The 19,122-nt window shown below is 35.8% G+C and overlaps 1 protein-coding gene across 1 annotated transcript in view; it reads left to right on the top strand.

The window, feature by feature from the left end:
• ADAMTSL1 (ADAMTS like 1) overlaps window positions 1-19,122 on the top strand; it is a 404,153-nt gene that overhangs the window by 70,261 nt on the left and 314,770 nt on the right. The window contains 3 exon segments of the mRNA XM_027670722.1: window positions 4,833-4,902; window positions 4,904-4,924; window positions 10,150-10,269. Of these exon segments, the coding sequence (XP_027526523.1) occupies window positions 4,833-4,902; window positions 4,904-4,924; window positions 10,150-10,269 (211 nt within the window).

Here is a 19,122-nt window from a genome sequence, read left to right as displayed (position 1 = left end):
TCTAGTCATCTATTACAAGGAAAATCACAGTAGAAAGACATACAAAAAATCTCATCCTCATAATTTTCTTACTGGATGACTTAGTGTATCACAAGCATAAGAAAACACTGGCTTCTATTTCAGTATTTTGCAAGCTGTCACAAAAGCTGATGAATCTGATGATAATGTACAAACAAACCCAACTGTTGTATTGATGGAAACAATGGTAGTTTAGCTATTCAACCAAGAAAAAGCATACTCGCCTGGATGGAATTTGCAGTGCTTTATTGTAAAGAAATGAGGTAACAAAAACCTATCTGATTGAGTGGCAGGTCATAAATATACTTTTACTACTGTTTTCTAATGTCTGTGTTGGCTATTTGAAGTATCTGTCTTGCTGTAAATATTGTATGATTTGATTAGCAGATAATAGTATAACTGTAGTGAATAACCATCAGCAATCTGCCAGATAATTCCTGAAGTTCTAGTTCCCAATAAAGTAGAGATGGTCAGAGATACAACCATATGACAAGACAGCAATAAAGAAATTATGATTTACATATAGAACCCCATCTTTTGAAGAATTATGTTGGATAATTGCCTTAATTTTTCATTAATATGATAGAGATATTAAAAAAATAAACAAGACTTTAGACTGTCAGTACTTAACTCCATGTTGGTAGGATTTGAGACAAAGTCCATAATGTTAGCTCAATCAGTTTTCTACAGAGCTCATAATTCTATAACAAAATAAAATTTAACAGTAAAGAAAGAAGATGAATGAGTAATTTGACTCCTATGCTTAAAAGTTCTTTGATGTTCATTAGTCTTGGGTCAAAAATGCCCAAGATTCAAATACTGAAGAAAATGTGATGACTGTAACTGTGAAATTTTAGTTTTGTGAGGAAAATATAGTCCTTGAAGTGCTCAGAAAGTTTGATGAAGTGATTCTGGAGAACTTGCCAGCTTCTCCTTTCAAAACTCAGAAAAATTCAAAGAAGCCTAGAGTATTCTGTAGATGAAGAAAAAAAAAACAAACAAAACTCTGAGCAGTGTGATTCAAAGAGGAAGAACAATAATGACTTTTTAAATTATTCAGTCTCTAGATTAAATTAGATTGTCAATTTAATTTTTTTTCTGGATACATATTTGTCATTTGTTATTTCCTTACCATGGGGAAGTTGTATTAGTAGAACTTTTGGTAACTTGCCCAAAAATACCAAGGGAAATAAGTATAGCTAATTGTGATATATGTTGCAAAACAATGGTAAGTAATATTTTATGCTTACTTTCATGCTAATAATAATTTGAAATCAAGTACTGCTGATTATATAACATTTGTGAATAACTGATCTTGCTCATCAGGTAGTGACAAGGTGCATTGATAAATGAACATACTGAAGCTTTCAGAATGATTTCTGAAGCTGTTAGTCACTCCATTTTCTCACATATCTATTCTGACAATTTAAAAACTGATGCATCTTCTGAATAATTACATTTGAGTTAACCATTCCATAGCTGTTGATGTTCAGACAAGTGAGGCAGTGAAAGAAGTGGTAGAAAATGAGTTCTTCAGACCTTATCATCCGGTTTTCTTTGATTTTGTGTCATAGAAATTTGTGTGTCTGCTTTCAAGTATTTTGAACAACAGTATTTGTTTGGCTTGTTTTGGAAAGAAAATCTGTCTTGACTTTGGACACACTCTTACTCAAATGACAGTAGTTTTTATGTTTTTTTAAGAAATAACTTCCATGAAAAACAGAAGCCATACCCATGTAAGTATCTCTTGTGTATTCAGTAAATGAGAAAATAGATAGTGTTCTGAAGGGTAGTTGCAGCTCTTGTTCATGAACCTCAGTGCATTTTGTGTTAACTACAGCCATATAGAAGGTTCTAATCAGCAGGATTTTAAAGCATTTGTGTAAGTTTAATTTGTTTGCTTCTGTGGGACTTCACCTTTATTATCTCCACAGTCTGCTTTACTTTTTCCCCCCCTTTTTTCCCCTTTTTTCCCTTTTTTCCCTTTGTTTTGGTCTTTTTTTTCCCTTTTTTTCATCTCCTCTCCTTGTCCTGCCTCACCTTGCCTCCTCTTCCTCTTCCTCTTCCTCTTCCTCTTCCTCTTCCTCTTCCTCTTCCTCTTCCCCTCCCTCTCCCTCTCCCCTTCCTTTCCCTTCCCTCCCCTCCACTAACCTCCCCTCCCCTAACCTCCCCTAACCTAACCTAACCTTCCCAAATCTTCCCTTCTCTAGCCTTCCCTTCCCAAACCTTCCCTTCCCTAGCCTTCCCTTCCCAAACCCTCCCTTCCCAAACCTTCCCAAACCTTCCCAAGCTCTCCTTCTTTTCTTTTTTCTTGTTCTTTCTCAACTTCCCCTCTCCCACCTTTTTTTTTTTTTTTTTTTGGCTATTGTTGCTTGGCAGCAGGATAATTGCTGTCTTTTTGTGCATTCTGCATTTTTGCCACTCCATTTAATAGGACCATATTGGCTTCCTCTCTTGTTGGTACACTGTGGGTCAAGTGTAGGCATGTGCGTGCTTTACAAATTTATCCCATCATTGCTAATATCTGTCCAGGATGTTAGTAGCTGGTGGTTTTGTTTGAGGGACACTTCATGCTGTAATTCTTGACTGCAAATCACTTTTTGTTTCTTTTGTTCATTTATAATGAGAAACTGAAATGGACCTTAAATAATTCCTTCAACGAATACATTAACCAGACTCTGCCATTGTGCCTGTTTAAGAACTGAAAATAATTAGGACAAAGCCACATTTCTTTCACAAAGCCTTAAAAGAAGTCAGGACATTACCATTAAGGTAGTTCATGAATTCAGTCTCTGTGGAAAGGCAGGGAGGAAAGAAAAAAAGATTAAATATATTTCAAAACTAGCAAAAAGATTTCTGGTGGGAACATTTCACTGTTGAATAAAACATTCCCTTGGGAATTACATTGCTATTTGAGTTTGTACTTTAAGGCACAGAGTGAGTACCTTCAGAGAAACGAAACAAGAACCTCCTTCTCTCTTTAAAAATTCTAAACCTACAAAACCACTACAAACATTAGGCAGTTTCCTAAGAGACTGGCTGTTGATTCAGAAACAATAATTTCATCAGCGTTTGGAAAGACTGGAATTGGAAAGCAATATTGTTGATATTCTGCTCTCAGGAAAAATGTGTTTTCCTCATGAGTAAAGATTTTTGGTGGTTTGTTTATTTCTGTCATATAACTTATCCTTCCTGGGACATGCAATCCTGTTTTGAGCTGCCAGAAGAAGATATTGCACCAATATCAAGCTAAGAATCAAAGACATGAAATCAAAGGGCTGTGAGGCAAGAATGAGCCATTACCTATCCATGCAAAGAAAAGCTGGGAAGCTAACCTCTAAAGGTTACTTTAAAAAAAAAATTCTGCATGAACAAAGAGAACTTCCCTTCAATCCTTCAATCCTTACTTGTAGAAAGTAATATAGATAGAAAAAATATAGATAGAAAACAGATAGAAAAAAGATAGAAAGAAATATGCTGATAACAGTTAGCTTAGGCCTGGGACAATCTCTTCCACCTTCAGCAGAGATGCTGAACTTTGTCAGAATTGAAGGTGAAGAATTTAACACAGTTAACATGCTGAGAATCTGACTACTTTCTTACAGGCTCTCTACTCAGTGTATGAGTGTTGTGTGTACAATCACCTGAGTTTTCTCCTGCTTTCCCACATGGCGTTAAATATTTTCTATATGGTGACACCACTCCCGTAGGTCTTCCAGAATGCCAGTAATGGAGAGGCTCATGTGAAAGCTATCTATACTCACATGAGCACATTTGTTGCTGGCCTGTGGAGTCACTGGGAGCTTAATACCATCACCACTGGCAGATTTGTTATAATAGCCCACAGTTTCCTTTCGTTTTATAACAGTGGCCTAGAAACGAAACAAATCATCTTGTCTGACCTCATAAAAACAGAAGAGAAAATAAAAGCTTCATTGTTTTGTCCTTGTTTTGGCAATAAAACCATTTGTTTGAACTGAATATGAAGAGATACACATTTTAGAGAAGGGGAATTTTCATGGGGAAAACAGTCTTCACAACTCCGGAGTTCAGTCGGTGAGATAGAAATGGTAAAAGAGAAATCTAACCTGGAGCTATTACTACCTCTGCCTAAAATCAGATTTTTTTCTTTGGAGTCTACCTTGTCTCTCACATGGATTCTTCTAGTCTTTGGTTTAAAGCAAGAGTTGGCTTCATGACAGTAAACACTTCAAATTATCAGCTGCATTACAAATACATTGACACAGTCTTTCTGATTACCTGGATCTGCATATTTCCCCATGGGGACCCAGAAAATTCATTCGGAAAATTTTGAACATTTCTGAAACATGTAATAAGGAAACATAGAATGAGAGAGAATAATTTGGAGAATCATTTGGAGAATGATGTCCTTAATTAAATAGGGTAGTATCTCCTTTTGGATATATTTATACTAAAAACATAATGTGATCATACCCAAGAAATTCCGAGAAGGCAATGCAGAATAGATTTTAGATTGTGCACAGTTTTCTGGTTCTCCACAGAGGAATGAAAAATTTTCAGTCATTAACAGTGGCAGAATCAGGCTGTAATGTCTCTGCATATTTTAAATCCTTACATAGACTTTGTTAAAGACAAACACCTTTCAGAATTTAGATTTTGAGACAGACTATAATTGCTTCTGAATTTGAGACCTGGTATTGGACTTGTACCCCTCTCTACCCACCCTTCTTCTGATTCCATTTTGGAGAATAAAGGAGAAGAAAATTTGAATCAATATTGGAGCACAAAACCGTGGCACATTAAAGGCAACAGTAATAATTTTCTTATTTCAGAACTCCCTGTGAGATTTTGTCAAACATTTTCTTGAGGCACCAGTGGTATGAGTCAAGTTCATTGGACAGTTAGAAGCTGCTTGGATGCACCTGTGAGTCTTCTGGGATGCTTTTCCTTCTTACATGATTGGCAGGGCTGAAGGATGTAGCAAAGCTCTTGCCACCCATGTGAAAGTGTGGCACTCTTGGAAGCATGCAGGTAATAAAGTGGAATGTTGTTAAGTTTTATTGAGAATAATTCAGAGTTGAAATACATGCATAAGTTGCTATGATGTTTAGAGTGGAGTTTAGTCCAAAAAAAGACATTGTGTAATAACTTGGCTTGTTAAAACCTTGCATTCCTCATTCTTCACTGTAAATGTCACTGCTACTTTTCTGATATTTAATACCTTACATTCTGTCACATACTTCCCATTCTAATTTGTTTCTGTCATGAAAATCAAGAGATTCATACCTGAGAATACTACTACTTAGACGAAGCAATCCTTCTTATCATTGTCAAAACACTCTAGGCCTCTTGGGAAAAAAAAGTGAAGTTAAAGAACCTGATTTTTAAAAACAACTTTGTCAGAAGAAGCATTTTTTAATGAACTAGTACAATTTTTTTGCCTCAAGTTTTGATGTTAGTGATAATTTTCTGCGTACTTTGGGCTTTGGATATCCAAAATAAAAACAGGTTCAACTGAGCAACTGTCACCTTGAAACAACTCTGCGATGTGCATAAATAGTTAATTATAAATACCTGAGGCCACATTTGACACTTCTGCTTTGTGAGTGAGATACTTGAAATTCCTCTTCCTCTGCACTGAGAAAGGTGGTATTGCAGGTACCATGATTGTTTGTGTCAGATTCCTGGCCTGTGTTTTCACTTCTGTGCCTCAAGAATTCAGCAAAATTCCACTATTACACCTTGCTAACAAAGAATTATTATTAGTTTACTTTATTGCTGATCACAGCAAAAGTAATGAAACTGCTTCCACAGTGGCACAATAACCAAGTGCAAGAAAACTTAGGCTTTGTTGACTGGGATTCATCCTTTCACCCTCTGGTTTGTGTAGGTCTTTTATTTTCTAATTCTGTATTTTTCAGCCTGATTCCTCAAAGGTTTCTGCCACATTGACTCGCGCCACTGGATCTAATGGAACAACTAATGATTTGCATTGGTTTAAGAGAGATAGAAACTGCACTAAAATGAGAAAAACATTATTTTTTAAGTATTTGCTGGAATTTTGCCTCATATCAATTTCATAAAAGGCTCCTTTGCAATGTCAGTTGAGCATGTGAATACCCAGATAACTTCCTCATTCTGACAGACTTCAATGCTATGCTGTTGATCTTCATGTGCACTAGTGAAACCACATTTACAGTGCTGATTGCAGGTCCTTGGAAAGCCACATATTGCTGTGCATGGTTGCTGCTGCTTCAGGTCAGATTTCTGCCAGGCTACTGTCCGTTTCTGTGGTTTGCTCACTGCTTAAGAAGGGCTACATGGTCTTATTTTTGAAGATTGTTTTCTAAGCTTGTCTTGTCATGAACTGGAGGAAGACAGATCAGAAATAGGGTGGCTGTGTTATGATGAAAATAGGTTTCCTGAGGGAATTAAGTGGTCATATGTATGTAGCCAAAACTTTAAGGAAACTTGAAAAATGGATAACAGTCTTTCAGGATGTTATTCCAATTTACTGACACTCATCTTTAATGGATTTATTGCAGTTCTCTCAGTAAGGATGGCCATAATCTACTAGGACTAAGTTCTATCAGACAATATATAAATTAAGGTGAATCCAGGGGGAACTACTACTCAAAGCAGAAAATGTATGATATAAATCAAGAGGAAAATAACCTCTTTTAGATGACTGCATGCTTTTCAGTTTTCTTTTTTAAATACTTTGTTGTTAAAATTCGCTAAATTAAAAGAAAAATAAATCATTCTTTCATAACTGCTTTTCTGCTTTTTTATGTCTCATCTTCTTATTTTATCCTCAGTATCCCGGTGTCTTTTTTAGACTACATTGCTCTGACTCTTCTTTCTGAATAGTGCCTCTGTCCTCTATTTCCCTCTTGTGTAATTAGGAGTAGTCAAAACATTAATGTTGATATGGTAAACAGTTAAGTTTTAAGGGTTAGCAATACTTTACTGAGATTGTTGTTACTGCATATACATTCTTTATCAGTAGATTTCATTTATTTTGAGAATTGGATAAAAATTGTAATAACAGGTTACTGACTGCTCTTACAAGGAAAAGAATTTGCAAAATCTGGCTATATTTGTGTAGGAACAAAGTAAGAAAAGTGGGAAGTGAGATCATTGGTGAGGAAGTGACTGTTTATGCTGTTTGTAATTTGACTTCTGAAATTAGAAGCACTGAGATCTGGACAGGCTGGATTGATGCACCTAGGCCAATGGTGTAGGGTTCAACAAAGCGAAGTGCCGGATCCTGCCCTTGGATCACAAAAACCACAGGCAGCGCTACAGGGTGGGGGAAGAGTGGCTGGAAAGCTACCCAGAGAAAAAGAACCTAGGGGTGCTGGTTGATAGCAGCTGAACATGAGACAGCAGTGTGCTCAGGTGGCCAGGAAGGCCAGTGGCATCCTGGCTTGTATCAGAAATAGTGTGGCCAGCTGGACTAGGGAAGGGATCGTCCCTGTCCTCAACACAGCTGAGGTCTCACCTCCAATCCTGTGTTCACTTTTGTGTCCTTCACGACAAGAAAGACATTGAGGTGCTGAAGCATGTCCAGAGAAGGGCAGTGGAGCTGGTGAAGAGTCTGGGGAACAAGTCCTGTGAGGAGTGGATTAGGGTAGCTAGGGTTGTTTACCCTGGAGAAAATGAGCCTCAGGGGGGAGATTATTGGTCTCTGCAACTATGTGACAGGAGGTTGTAGTGAGGTGAGGGTCAGTCTCACAGATGGCAAGCAATGGGATGAGAGGAAATGGCCTGAAGTTATGCCAGGGAAGGTTTAGCTTGGATATTAGGAAAAATTTCATCACGGAAAGGGTTGACAAGCATTGGAACAGGCTGCCCAGGGACCTGGTTGAGTCACCATCTCTGGAGATATTTAGAAGGCATGTAGATGTTGCACATAGGGTCTTGGTTTTGTGGTGGACTTGGCAATGCCGGGTTAAAAGTTGGACTGGATGATCTTAAAGGTCTTTTCCAACCTAAATAATTTATGATTCTATAATTATCATTGAATTTGCTGATCGTGAGTGGTTAAAATTAAAGTAGAGAATATTATGTGAAAGTAGAATAAAAGTACAGTTTTTCTTTCTTGAAATAACTTTAACTTGCATTTTTGGCCAATCTTGGGTTGAAACATTTTTATGATATGAGCTATTTCAGAATAATTTTTATTTGTAAGATAATGATTTGTCAAAAAAAAAAATGTGTCAGTCTCAGGGCTTCTTCTTATTTGGGACACATGCATATTTCTATCTTGGACACCCCTGAGGATTCTTCATTGCTATGACTCAATAATATAAGAGTAATATCAGTGCGTGTATCTCTCAATGTTATCCACAAGGCAGGAAGCTACGTAAAAATTTTAAAACCCTTGTAAAACTGTCCCTGTTATGTAAAGTATTTGCTGGGGTTTTTGTTTGTTTGTTTGTTTGTTTTTTGTGGTTTGGTTTTTTTTAATTTAACTAAAAATTTACAGCAGAAGATCGCAGAGCAACCAAATACGGGTCCCCTGTATTTTACTACTTAGAGGCAAGAATCTTACGTCAAAGTAAAGATCTCTTATATTAATGGGCATAAACTTTGGATTTAGGGACTTAATTCTTAATTCTTCCCATTACCCACTTCATATAAAGATATTTCCACCCCCCTGTGAAACTTTATTAGTTTATCTTCTTCTAGTGAGTCTCTTTTAGCTGCGCTAGCTTTACAGCAGCTCTGATCTCAGTTCCCAGCTGTCAGAGAGGATTGCGTCCTCCCAAACAGCAGTACCAACTCACCTTAAGGGAATGGAAGGGTAAGGCTGTACTTCATCCTCCCTCTGGACAATACACATCATGTTACTCCCAGGCTCTTCTTTGAACTTCTCAGCTAGGATAAGTAGATACAGCATAATTAGCTATACAGAACAAGGAATAGAAGAAATAGTCATAATAAAAACAGCAGAGCATGGACTTCGTTCTTAGAAAAAATTTAGTTACTGCAGCTCCTGTGAGTAATGACAGTCCATTTATAAGTACTATGCTTATCTTAATTACATGAGGAATTGCTATATCTACCATTCCTGATTATAGTATTTTGTCCCTGAGATGTAGAAACAAAAAAAGAACCAGAAACTCGAAACTCTATGACTACCATGCCTGAGTATCTCATATACCTTTATGAGAAGATAAATCAGTATCTATTCTCTCAATCTGAATGACCTTTAAAATACGTTGTGGAGTCCTGAAAACTGAAAAATCTACTACATTTGCAGAGATAATACAGTTTCTTATTTTTGGTTGATAAAAACCTTTATGGATTTCTCTTGTAGTGGATTTCTTTAGAGTCAGTCAAATGAAACAACAGTGTTTCAACATGTTCCATTAATATGTAAAAAACTCCTCCCCAGTATTTCACTGGTTTCCAACACTTCTAATTTACTTTACACCTGAAAAAAAATTCTTTGGCTTGAATAACCAAAGAAAAAAGGGATGTGGGAACATGAAGAATAATGTGAATTTGCTTTAATTATTTATTTTCAAACCCTGTAAAATGTCATAATTGTACCTAGGATTGTGCTTTGGAAGTCATTGGTTAGTCAGTTACTGAAGAAATAACCTCTTTCTCAAGTAGCTTATATATATTCCTTAAAAACAATAGGTATAAAGTTAGTTTAAATTATTTTGAATTTATGTGCATATGGAAGTTTTCCAGCTGAAGTACTTATAAATAATTTTTTTCTGTCCCTTAGAAGTTTTAAGCTCTGACTTTTTATGACAGAGCAGTCATAATTCTAGACAAACATGATCTGTTCTATAAAATAGAAATACAATCTAAATGCTAATTCATTTCACAAAAGAGTTTTTAAACATTAACTGCCTTATAGACCATAGCTGTAAATAACACTGTAGAAACTTCTTTCACAAAAAAATCTCATGTAAATGGCAGTTATTCATTAATGTACTGACATTCTTTAAATGCATATCAGTGTTCTCATTGATGGCAGTGCTGTCTGGCTAGAGTAAGTGTAGTAATGGAAGACAAAGGACCATTAATGGGCATTTTAACCTTCCAGTCATATTTATCTGGATACTATGATTGTGTCTGTGACAGAATTAAAATTGTGCATTTCCTAATTGCATGTTTTCCTTCTAGGTTTTTGGAGATCAAAATCAAGGAGCAGTTTTCCTACGTGAATTTACATTGATTCGGAGAGAAAGTCTTCATGATGATTTCGTATCAGATTTGCTGAATAACCACAAAATAGAAGATCCGGTAGGAATTCTCTGTTATTCCAAAATACTTAATAAAAAATTATTGCAGAAATATGAATTGTTGTGATAGGCCATTGATTCTGCTTATTAATTTATGGGAAGTAACAAAGCCAGATTTTTTTAACTACATAAAAATGTCACCCTAAAAAAAAAAGTACAACCTGTATTTCTCAATTCGTAGGAGCAATCTTTTCTTTCCTTTAATATCCACTGAAATAATGGTATATCTAATGAGAAAACCTGCTGCAAAACTGTTTCTAACAATGAGACACCGAGAAAGCAGCCGCTTTTATCATAGTTCCTCAGTCAATGTCCCAGTAAATCTCTCACTGTGGTTCTTTTTAGAAGTCCAGTGATTTACGTATGGTAAGCTTTTCTTATAAAGGGCAAGAAAAAGTTTGCAACTTTTCAAAATCTGTGTGCACACAGAGCCTCAGTGAAAGTTGGGCAGCTAATGTCTTGATTATCATTTGTAAAGTCTTTAAACTTTCTGTTTTCCCCTGATGATGACATGAGCTGATTTGATGCTTTCTGGGAAAATTTAGGTTGCTGATCCATATTTTTAAGTTACTGTCTAAAGAATATGCCTTCACTCTTCAAAAAAAGAAAATGTGTGACTATTTTTGTTGGTAGCTGAGAGCATCTAAAAAGCTTGATTCACTTCTGATAACGAAAAATAATAACCCCATAACTCCATAACCACTTGGGAGAAGAGGTGCATTTCCAAGGGTGCCAGATATATTTTATAGTATTTGTATTTTATAGTACAAACGAGAAAATGGCCACAGTCAACGAGCAGAGTTTAATAGCTTTCTGAGCCTGTGCATTAAAAGCTGTTGGTAATGATGCTGTAGTAGTACCTTTCAATTCTCAACAACATTTGGAGAGCTCAAAAGAGTTTTTGTTTTCTTTTAACCAGTTACTACAGCAAATACGCTTAATGAGAAAATACAGCACCTGCTTGTAAGGCAGTTGTAAGGAATTGTGTGCAAGACTGTATGTTTAAAAGTGCAAGATTGTATGTTTAAAAATACAAGTTAGAGAAAATATCTTAGATTGTGACAGTCTATGTCCAATGAAAAATACAAAGCAGTATGTCACCTTTTTTTTGCTGGACTATAGCGGATGCCCTGTTTCTACAATCTGTAGGCTTTATCCTGGTTATTGAAATGACTCACAGAGATGTTTTCCTCATCTCTCAATTATATTTCCAAACTCAGAGAAAATGCGATTTAGCCTCTTAATACTGTAGCCATTTGGTCTTACTTTCCATTTCAATATAAGCACTAAAATCCATGCTGGTAACTCTACCATCATTTACTTCAGGGGGTAATTTACTAGAAGCCAGAGGAGGATTTATATTTTTATAATTTTCTGTCTTTTGCAAAGACAATAGCTGAGATTACACTAACAAAATTATTCAAAGGAAGCCACTGAGGTGTTTCTGAGTTTCTAAGTTATGTTGAATTTCCTTCTTCTTCTGGAAAAAAAAAAAAGAAAATAATTCAAGAACTTGGGCAAAATAATTTAAAATACAATGGATTTAGACAAAAAACTTAAGATTCAGGAAATTCCTAGTTTAAAGAATGTCCCAAGGATTATAATCCTACATTTTTTGGGAAATTCCTATTTATGTATTCCTGCCCCATGACAGATAAAGAAAAATGCTTTGATGATAGGAGGGACTCTCCTCTGACTAGCCTTACCTTGTATTTGCTCTTTGTAAGTAAGAGATCTTCCTGGTGCAAATTAAGACAGTCCAATGTATGCTGCTGCCAGTCCAATTACTTGAAAATCATTATTCTGTCCTGGCAAAACTATAATGTTGAATTAAATATTTTGGAGTGTAAAGCAGAGCTGTCTGTATTTCTCGTGCTCCCAAACATCAGGAATTGTTTAAGAGTTCTCTGGAAAATAATGCCCTCAGAGAGACTGAAATCACAAGTGTTTTGAAATGTTTGTCAGTTTATACTTTTAATAATGGTTACCTTTTTCCTCCAGACTAAATTGCTCTAAGATAAAAGTTTTTATCTTAAAGGTTCACCTGATTTTAAGTGAGATAGTATTAAATATGTTTAGAGATCTGTGGATCATCTAAAACCAAAATTAGAATGGACCGTTGGCACTTGCCATTTACCTTAATTCTAAATGTCTACAAGTACTCAGATACCAAAAGATTTGAATACTTTCTTGTCCATTTTTCTGATCGTCTCTTAATAATACTGTTTACATCCCTTTAAAAATAGAAGCATTACCACAGAGTTTTTGGATCCCTAACTGTTCCTGTATTTTTCTGTTAGAAAGCCAATCTAGTACTAGTACTCAGGGAAAAAAAAAATTACATTCCAAAGCTTTGAGTCCAGATCCCACAGCTGCAAAAACTATCCCATGACTGTATCTAGTGCTGGAGTTGAGACAGGAGAAAAGGAGGCCATTTTTAGAAGGACTGAGTTGTAAGCCTTGCCCGTGTTAGGAAAATGAAAAATGGTAACACAATTAAGCCATTGTTTGTGTAATGATACAGAACACTGTTTGATCTACCATAGTATTTAAACAGAGTTACATTTATGCATATCTGTTCCAGATACCTCTCTTCTACAACTAAATTTTTTTATAGAATCTATCAGATTAAATAGCTTTTCTATTTACTAAATTTTTTTATAGAATCTATCAGATTAAATAGCTTTTCTATTTGCTTCACTGAATCACTGGAAAGTCTTTTTTTTGTTGTTACATTGTTTCCACTCTGTGTGAGTGTAATTCAAAAAGCTAGGGTTTTTTTATGCTAATATGATATGAGAGTGCTCTCTGTGCATGGAAGTCTTGCTTCTGTGCAGTTTAATAAAAGTCTTTTGAAAGTGTAAATTGCAGCTGTAGTGTAAATAGTTCAAGAATAAAATTAGTTAAGCAAAGTTATTACACTCAAAATATGTATGGTTCTAGCTTTTCAAAGCAAACACTTAACATCACTGTCTTATAAGGTGTCACTTCATTAAAATGAGCAGTTCTTCTTTTTCTTTAATTGGCAAAATTTATGTATTAGTTTCTGTGGAATTTAGTAAGGTACAACAGGTGAAGGATAAGTGTCAAGTAGATGAAAGAATAATATAAAAGGTCTCTAGCAAGAAAGACAGGATACTGACCTGAGGTATTCCAAATTTCTTCCTCTAACTGAGGTTATGAATTTCACCTTGAATTGTTCTACAGAAAGCAAAGCATGAGTGTAAAGAGCTATAATGTTTTAACAACTAGTGATGATGACTATCTCATTCAAATGTTTTGAAGGAAAGTACTTCTTTTGTTGGACTGAGATTACATCCTTGACTAAGAATACCTTATTCTACGGCTAGGCAAATATTTGCAGATTTTCTACATTATAGATATTAACTGATGCTAGCTCTTTGCAAGTTTATCATTCCTCTTACTTTCATAATTCTGTGTTAGGTTAGTATATCTTTAAAGTTCTGTTAGTTGTTTTTTTTTAATATATGTATGTACATTATATATGCCATATATAGGTAATTGCAGATAAATGTACTCCTTTGTAATGTGCATATGCCTATCTAGATGCCATGTTTGCAACACAAGTCTCAAAAGTCTGAGTAATGTAGACTTCTTAGCAAATGCTCACTACCAGGTTGTCTGAAACAGACTAGAAAAACAAATCACAGGTTATTCTTTCTGATGCCTGCTCAGCTGGTGCTAAGAAAAAATCCAGGAGCCGTTAATTAGGGTGAGATAAGGAAAGGGTTTAATTGTGCCAAGGCAATTGATGGTATACGATGCGCGTGCAGGCTGTGCCTGAGATGTTACATTTTATAACAATATCTGTCCAATCCCAAGTGTGTCCACCCCATAACTTTTGGCCTGATCCACCCCCTGGTCTACCCCCTGGAACTGGGTCTGGGGTGCATTTTGGGACCCTCTCTTCATCAACCTTCATCATCTTCGGGGTACAAAGAGCACAGAGTCACCCAGTTCTTGACTCCGTCTTGCGGTTTAGGCCAAGATACAAGAGTTCCCCAAACAGAACAGGCCTTGCCTTGACAAGAGACTAAACATTTTCTACTGGATACGGGGGGTAGGGCTGATATAGGGAGCATGGAATGGGGTAAGAGGGTTAAGGAATGTGTAAACTAAGGGGTGCTACAGGGAACAGGGAAAAGGGGCTGCTTTTAAAATCTACTTCTATTACTTATAAAACTTATAAGGTAGAAAAATAAGAAAAACCATTAGGGGCTTAAGGCATCGTTTCAGTTTTGCTTTCCCAGTCAAGATACTTTAGGACCAGAGGCTTTTCAAGAATGCTTCTCTTGCTTCCCAGTTGTAGAGAGCTTTCTTAGCTGCACTGAATATGGACAGAGTTTGTGATCAGCACTATCTGTTGCAGTTACTAGAGACTCTGCCTGCAGTCCTCCACCCCTGCTCAATGCCTCTCAGCATCACTGTAAATGAAAGGAGGATTATTTTTTTATATTCCTCATTCACCAGGGCCCAGGCTTCCTCCTGAGAATGAGGATTGGACCATCCAGCCTAGGGAGCTTTGACTGTCTGAGGGAGTTAACACATTGAAGGGATTAGAGAATGTTAGAAATGTTTAAGGTTTTTCCTTTTTGGGTCACAGTAAGCTACGCCAGGGCATTATTGCTAGAAAAACTATACTACTGAAAAACCACTGGCAGGGTTCAGAGTCTAAATTTAGATTTCTGACCTAAAATAAGTCTGTATGCCTGTGTATTTCCTAGCATGTGTGCCATGGCCTTGCTTCTGGTCTAGGACACTAGTTTGAAAACTCCTGCTCCTGAACTGTGCAGCAGGACATTGCCAATTCCAATATTGACAAAATGCATTGATGAGTATGTAGTTCACACTAATGATCAGAAGGCTTGGGTTCTAACGTCTTCACTGTCAGTGCCAGAAAATAAGTCTCGTTTCCTTTTAATTTGTCTTTTATTTGTTTTGTTTTGGTTTGGTTTGGTTTGTTTGTTTGCTTTAAATTATTATCTTTATTATTTTTAAATTTTTTTTAAGGATGTTAATGTGATTCTAGGATTTGGTGGTCCTCATCTCATGGATGCCATAGAGCTTACAGTGGTGGTATTAAAGAGCATGTAGTTTTATAAGTTGATTATACAAGCATACCTAGAGATAAAACTCATATGTTTCCATGCTCATATAAAAAAATCAACAAGTGGGTTTGTAGACCTGGGTAAAGCCATTACTGCATCAGAATCAAGTGGCTGCTTGCAGAACAGTATTGTCACATTTACTCTGATGCTAATATCTAGATTTACAATTGTAAGTATTTGCATAGTATGAGTGGATGACCACAGAATCAGAATAAATCCTAAATTGCACATCCTCCAGTGCAATACCATTAAGCACAATGTGGTTTCAATAATCAATTGCCACATACTGAAATTATTATGTCTTGATAAATCTGTTTACTCTGTTCACATTTTTAATTAACATTCCATAATTGTCTTATTTAATTCTTGTTTGAAGATTACATTCAAGTCAGCTTCAGTTTTGTTCTTCTGTGGTTTCCATGGCTTCTCTTCCTTGTAGCTTTCAGATTAGCAGTGCAGGCCTGTAGCCAAGTATGTTGGCTGTACTCTGTTATGCCTTATAATAAGACGTTTGTCAGTCTGATCATATCAGACTTTTTGCAGACTTTTGGGGAAGCAAGCAGCAAAATATTATTGGTAGAATCCAAACAGTGGGTTTATCAGAAAAAAATCTGTTGCAGGATATAGGATATAGAATATCTAGCCTTGAAGTGACAATCCACTGTAAAATTTTTTTTCTGCTACGCAGAGACTGTTACCAGAGCGTGCTTTCAAAATAAATGATTTTTTTGCATTACTTTGTACGATCTTTTATGCCTACAATGTCTTATCCAAAAAGACTAATTTATTTATCATTCTTCAGAGAGATAACTGTTTGAATGGGAAGCTTATTTCTGTTCCATGTAGGTTTTCACTCTGTGTCGTTCTTACCTAATCTCCTTCAGTAGCAATGTTTCTTCCCTGGAAGTGTGTGGGCTCTGGAACAATCTTCTTTTCTCAATATGAATATACTATGATAGGTATTAATTGTAATTCCTAGTTATGATGAAGATAAGAATGAATCTGCATTAGGACCAGAAGATAGTGAGGTTTGGATGAAAAGGAAGGGGGGTATATTATTCCTCAAAGAGGGGTTTTTTTTCAGTAATTACCCCTAAGAAAGTTATGTTTTATGCAGAGGTGGGTTATCCCTGTGCTGTGATCATCACAGAAATAAACCTGTTGACCACTCTCTGTGTACTGACTTCAGTTTTCAGATGATGTATACCTTTCTCACAGTGCAGCTTCTGGGCTTGGACCTGGACCAAGAATTTTATTGAGAATTTATGGGTAGCCAGAGAGGGTTTAATATGTAAAGCAAGGTCCTTCACTTGCTGCTGAAAATTCTAGATGCAGTTTTCTACATGATGAGAATTTTTACTTCTTTCCCATCCTGTGGAAAAAAAATCTGTTGCGTTTTGTATTGCAGGAAAAGTATGATGTTACATTTTTTCCTGCATGCATTGCTGACCAGTTGTGTTTTCTTAGTCAGAGACAAACTCATTTTGTTTTCAGTACTCTATGATTTAAACTGGAATTGTGACAAAATAGGTTGCAGATTCTGTTCCATATATGAATCTAAATCAGTCAAATGTATTATTTTATAAATATATTAAGAAAGGTGCCTAAGGACCTGAGAGGTATACTGGATAATGTATGCCTATTCAGAAACTACAGTGGTTGGTGTATACTTAAGTGGAATCCACAGAATTTGGAATATGTGTGTGATTTTTTTTCTCCTTTTGGTTTTAACCTATAGAAAAGAAGATATGGGAGTGGTTTATTCCAGAAGCAGCTCTGTGAGCTTTTTATTTATCCATTCTGCCCCCAAAACAAACAATAAACACACAAAAATCAGTCTATTCTACCTCTTTGTACTAAGCCAGTGAATTTGTTGGAAACCAGATATCCAAAATAGACCTTTGGTGCAGTATTGTCAGTAATAGTGATTTTCCGATTAGTAATTCAAAATCACTTTCTTATCATGTTTTAAAATCCAACAGGATGAATTAGTGGTCTGCTTTAATGAAATTGCTTGAAAACAAGCAGTAAAGAGAGAAAAAAAGAAAAACTATAAAGGCAAAATGTTGTGTTTAGGGCAGATATTTCTTCTGTCCCTTTGATTCAGAAATTATAGTCTGCTAATCTTGGTATATATAGGCTTTTTTGAACTTCAGAAAACACAGCTGCATTTTAATTTCAATTGCTACTTTAACAAAAATTATGACTTTACAGTACAGCAATATACTTTCACTGACTTACACAAACATTTTTTTTCAGAAAACTCTATTTTAATTGTGTTAACAAATGTGTTTGCTGTTGTATTTTACCATGTTCACATTTCAACATAATGCTGAAATTTCCCACTATTATTATATGCAGATATAGCTCAGTCATTTAGTTTCCTACAGTATCTATGTGCTTAAATGTCCATGAGAAACTACGCTAAATAATGTTAGCCAAATTATTTTTTACTGCATCCTTTGTGTCAGTCTCGGTATATAGAATGGAAGAAAAATCACTCTAGCACGTTTCCTTTATTTTATTTACATTGATATCAGTTAAAAGCATGTTGAAATGAATAAGCAATGAAAACCCTCCTGAATTTTATTAGTAATAGCCTCTCTATTAATCATTTCTTCTCCTCCCCCCCCCAAGTCCTTAAAATTTTCAAATTATTATATCCTTTTTTTTTCCTCTGGGTATGCTTGGAGTCTCTTTTTCTGCTATTTCTTCTCTTTTCCTTCTGGACTGACCATTTAGTTCTGTGGGATATAAATAAAGTGAGATCTGTGTTAACAAAGTCTTGCCAGTTTCCACATCTGTTGTTTGCAATCATTTCTGTGTTAAATTTTATTTTCTAAATGCCGATCCTCTAGTTCATCTCTGAAAACTCTGTACAAGATACAAGTAAAGTTAAGGATATTTGAGTATAATCTTCTGTGAGAGATTTATATGCCCTCCTCTCAGGGAGGGTTACGAACCCACTACAAGCTACAAGTAAAAATCTCACTTCTGGAATTTTTTTCCCTTTACTTTTCTCTTGAGAAATGCAATTTTGCAATTAATTGACTGTGTGAAATGATATGTGGTGTGAATTGTCCTCTGAACTGTAGAGAAGCTGAGTGCTTTAGAGACATATAACTGCATAATAATGGAGATTATGGAAGATGGATGCAGTAAAAAAAACAACTGCTGTTAATACAAATGTTTTAAAATGTGCCATCAAACTGAGAAATTAACAGTCTAAATGTAAAAAAAAAAAAAAAAAAAGAAAAAATCAAGCAATGCTGAGAAACAGCTGCCTTAATGAATCCCTTTCTTAAAGCATTAATGATCAAGAAACTATGGATATTGGACAGGGAGTTCCTGCATTAGATTACCTTGTCACTCCCACTTCCTCAGCAGGAAATAGAATTCTTTAGTACTTTATCTAGCATACTGTCAAATGTTTTACCTAGCTACTTTTAAACAGCTTAAACACCAGATACAGGAAATTCCTTGATATTTTTCTTGCTGATTTATGTGGAACTGAGGCACAAATGATAAAATTCCAAAAGGTGGGCAGTGACCTGGAGAACACCTGGAAAAGGAGCAGTGAATACAGCATAAATGTGCCTAGTAATGAGGCTGGTGATAAAGGACTGAGAACATGCTAGTGCATGACCATTCAGTAATGAATTTAAAAGCCAGTGGAGAATGCTATTACATTCACAATCTGCAGTTCAGAAGGCAATCCAGATAAA

This window comes from Neopelma chrysocephalum, unplaced genomic scaffold (genome assembly GCF_003984885.1).
Source record: "Neopelma chrysocephalum unplaced genomic scaffold, ASM398488v2 Primary Assembly neopelma1_96926, whole genome shotgun sequence".
NCBI lineage: Eukaryota > Metazoa > Chordata > Aves > Passeriformes > Pipridae > Neopelma > Neopelma chrysocephalum.
The sequence above is the reverse complement of the archived record's forward strand: the minus strand, read 5'-3'. Positions and strand labels throughout refer to the sequence as shown.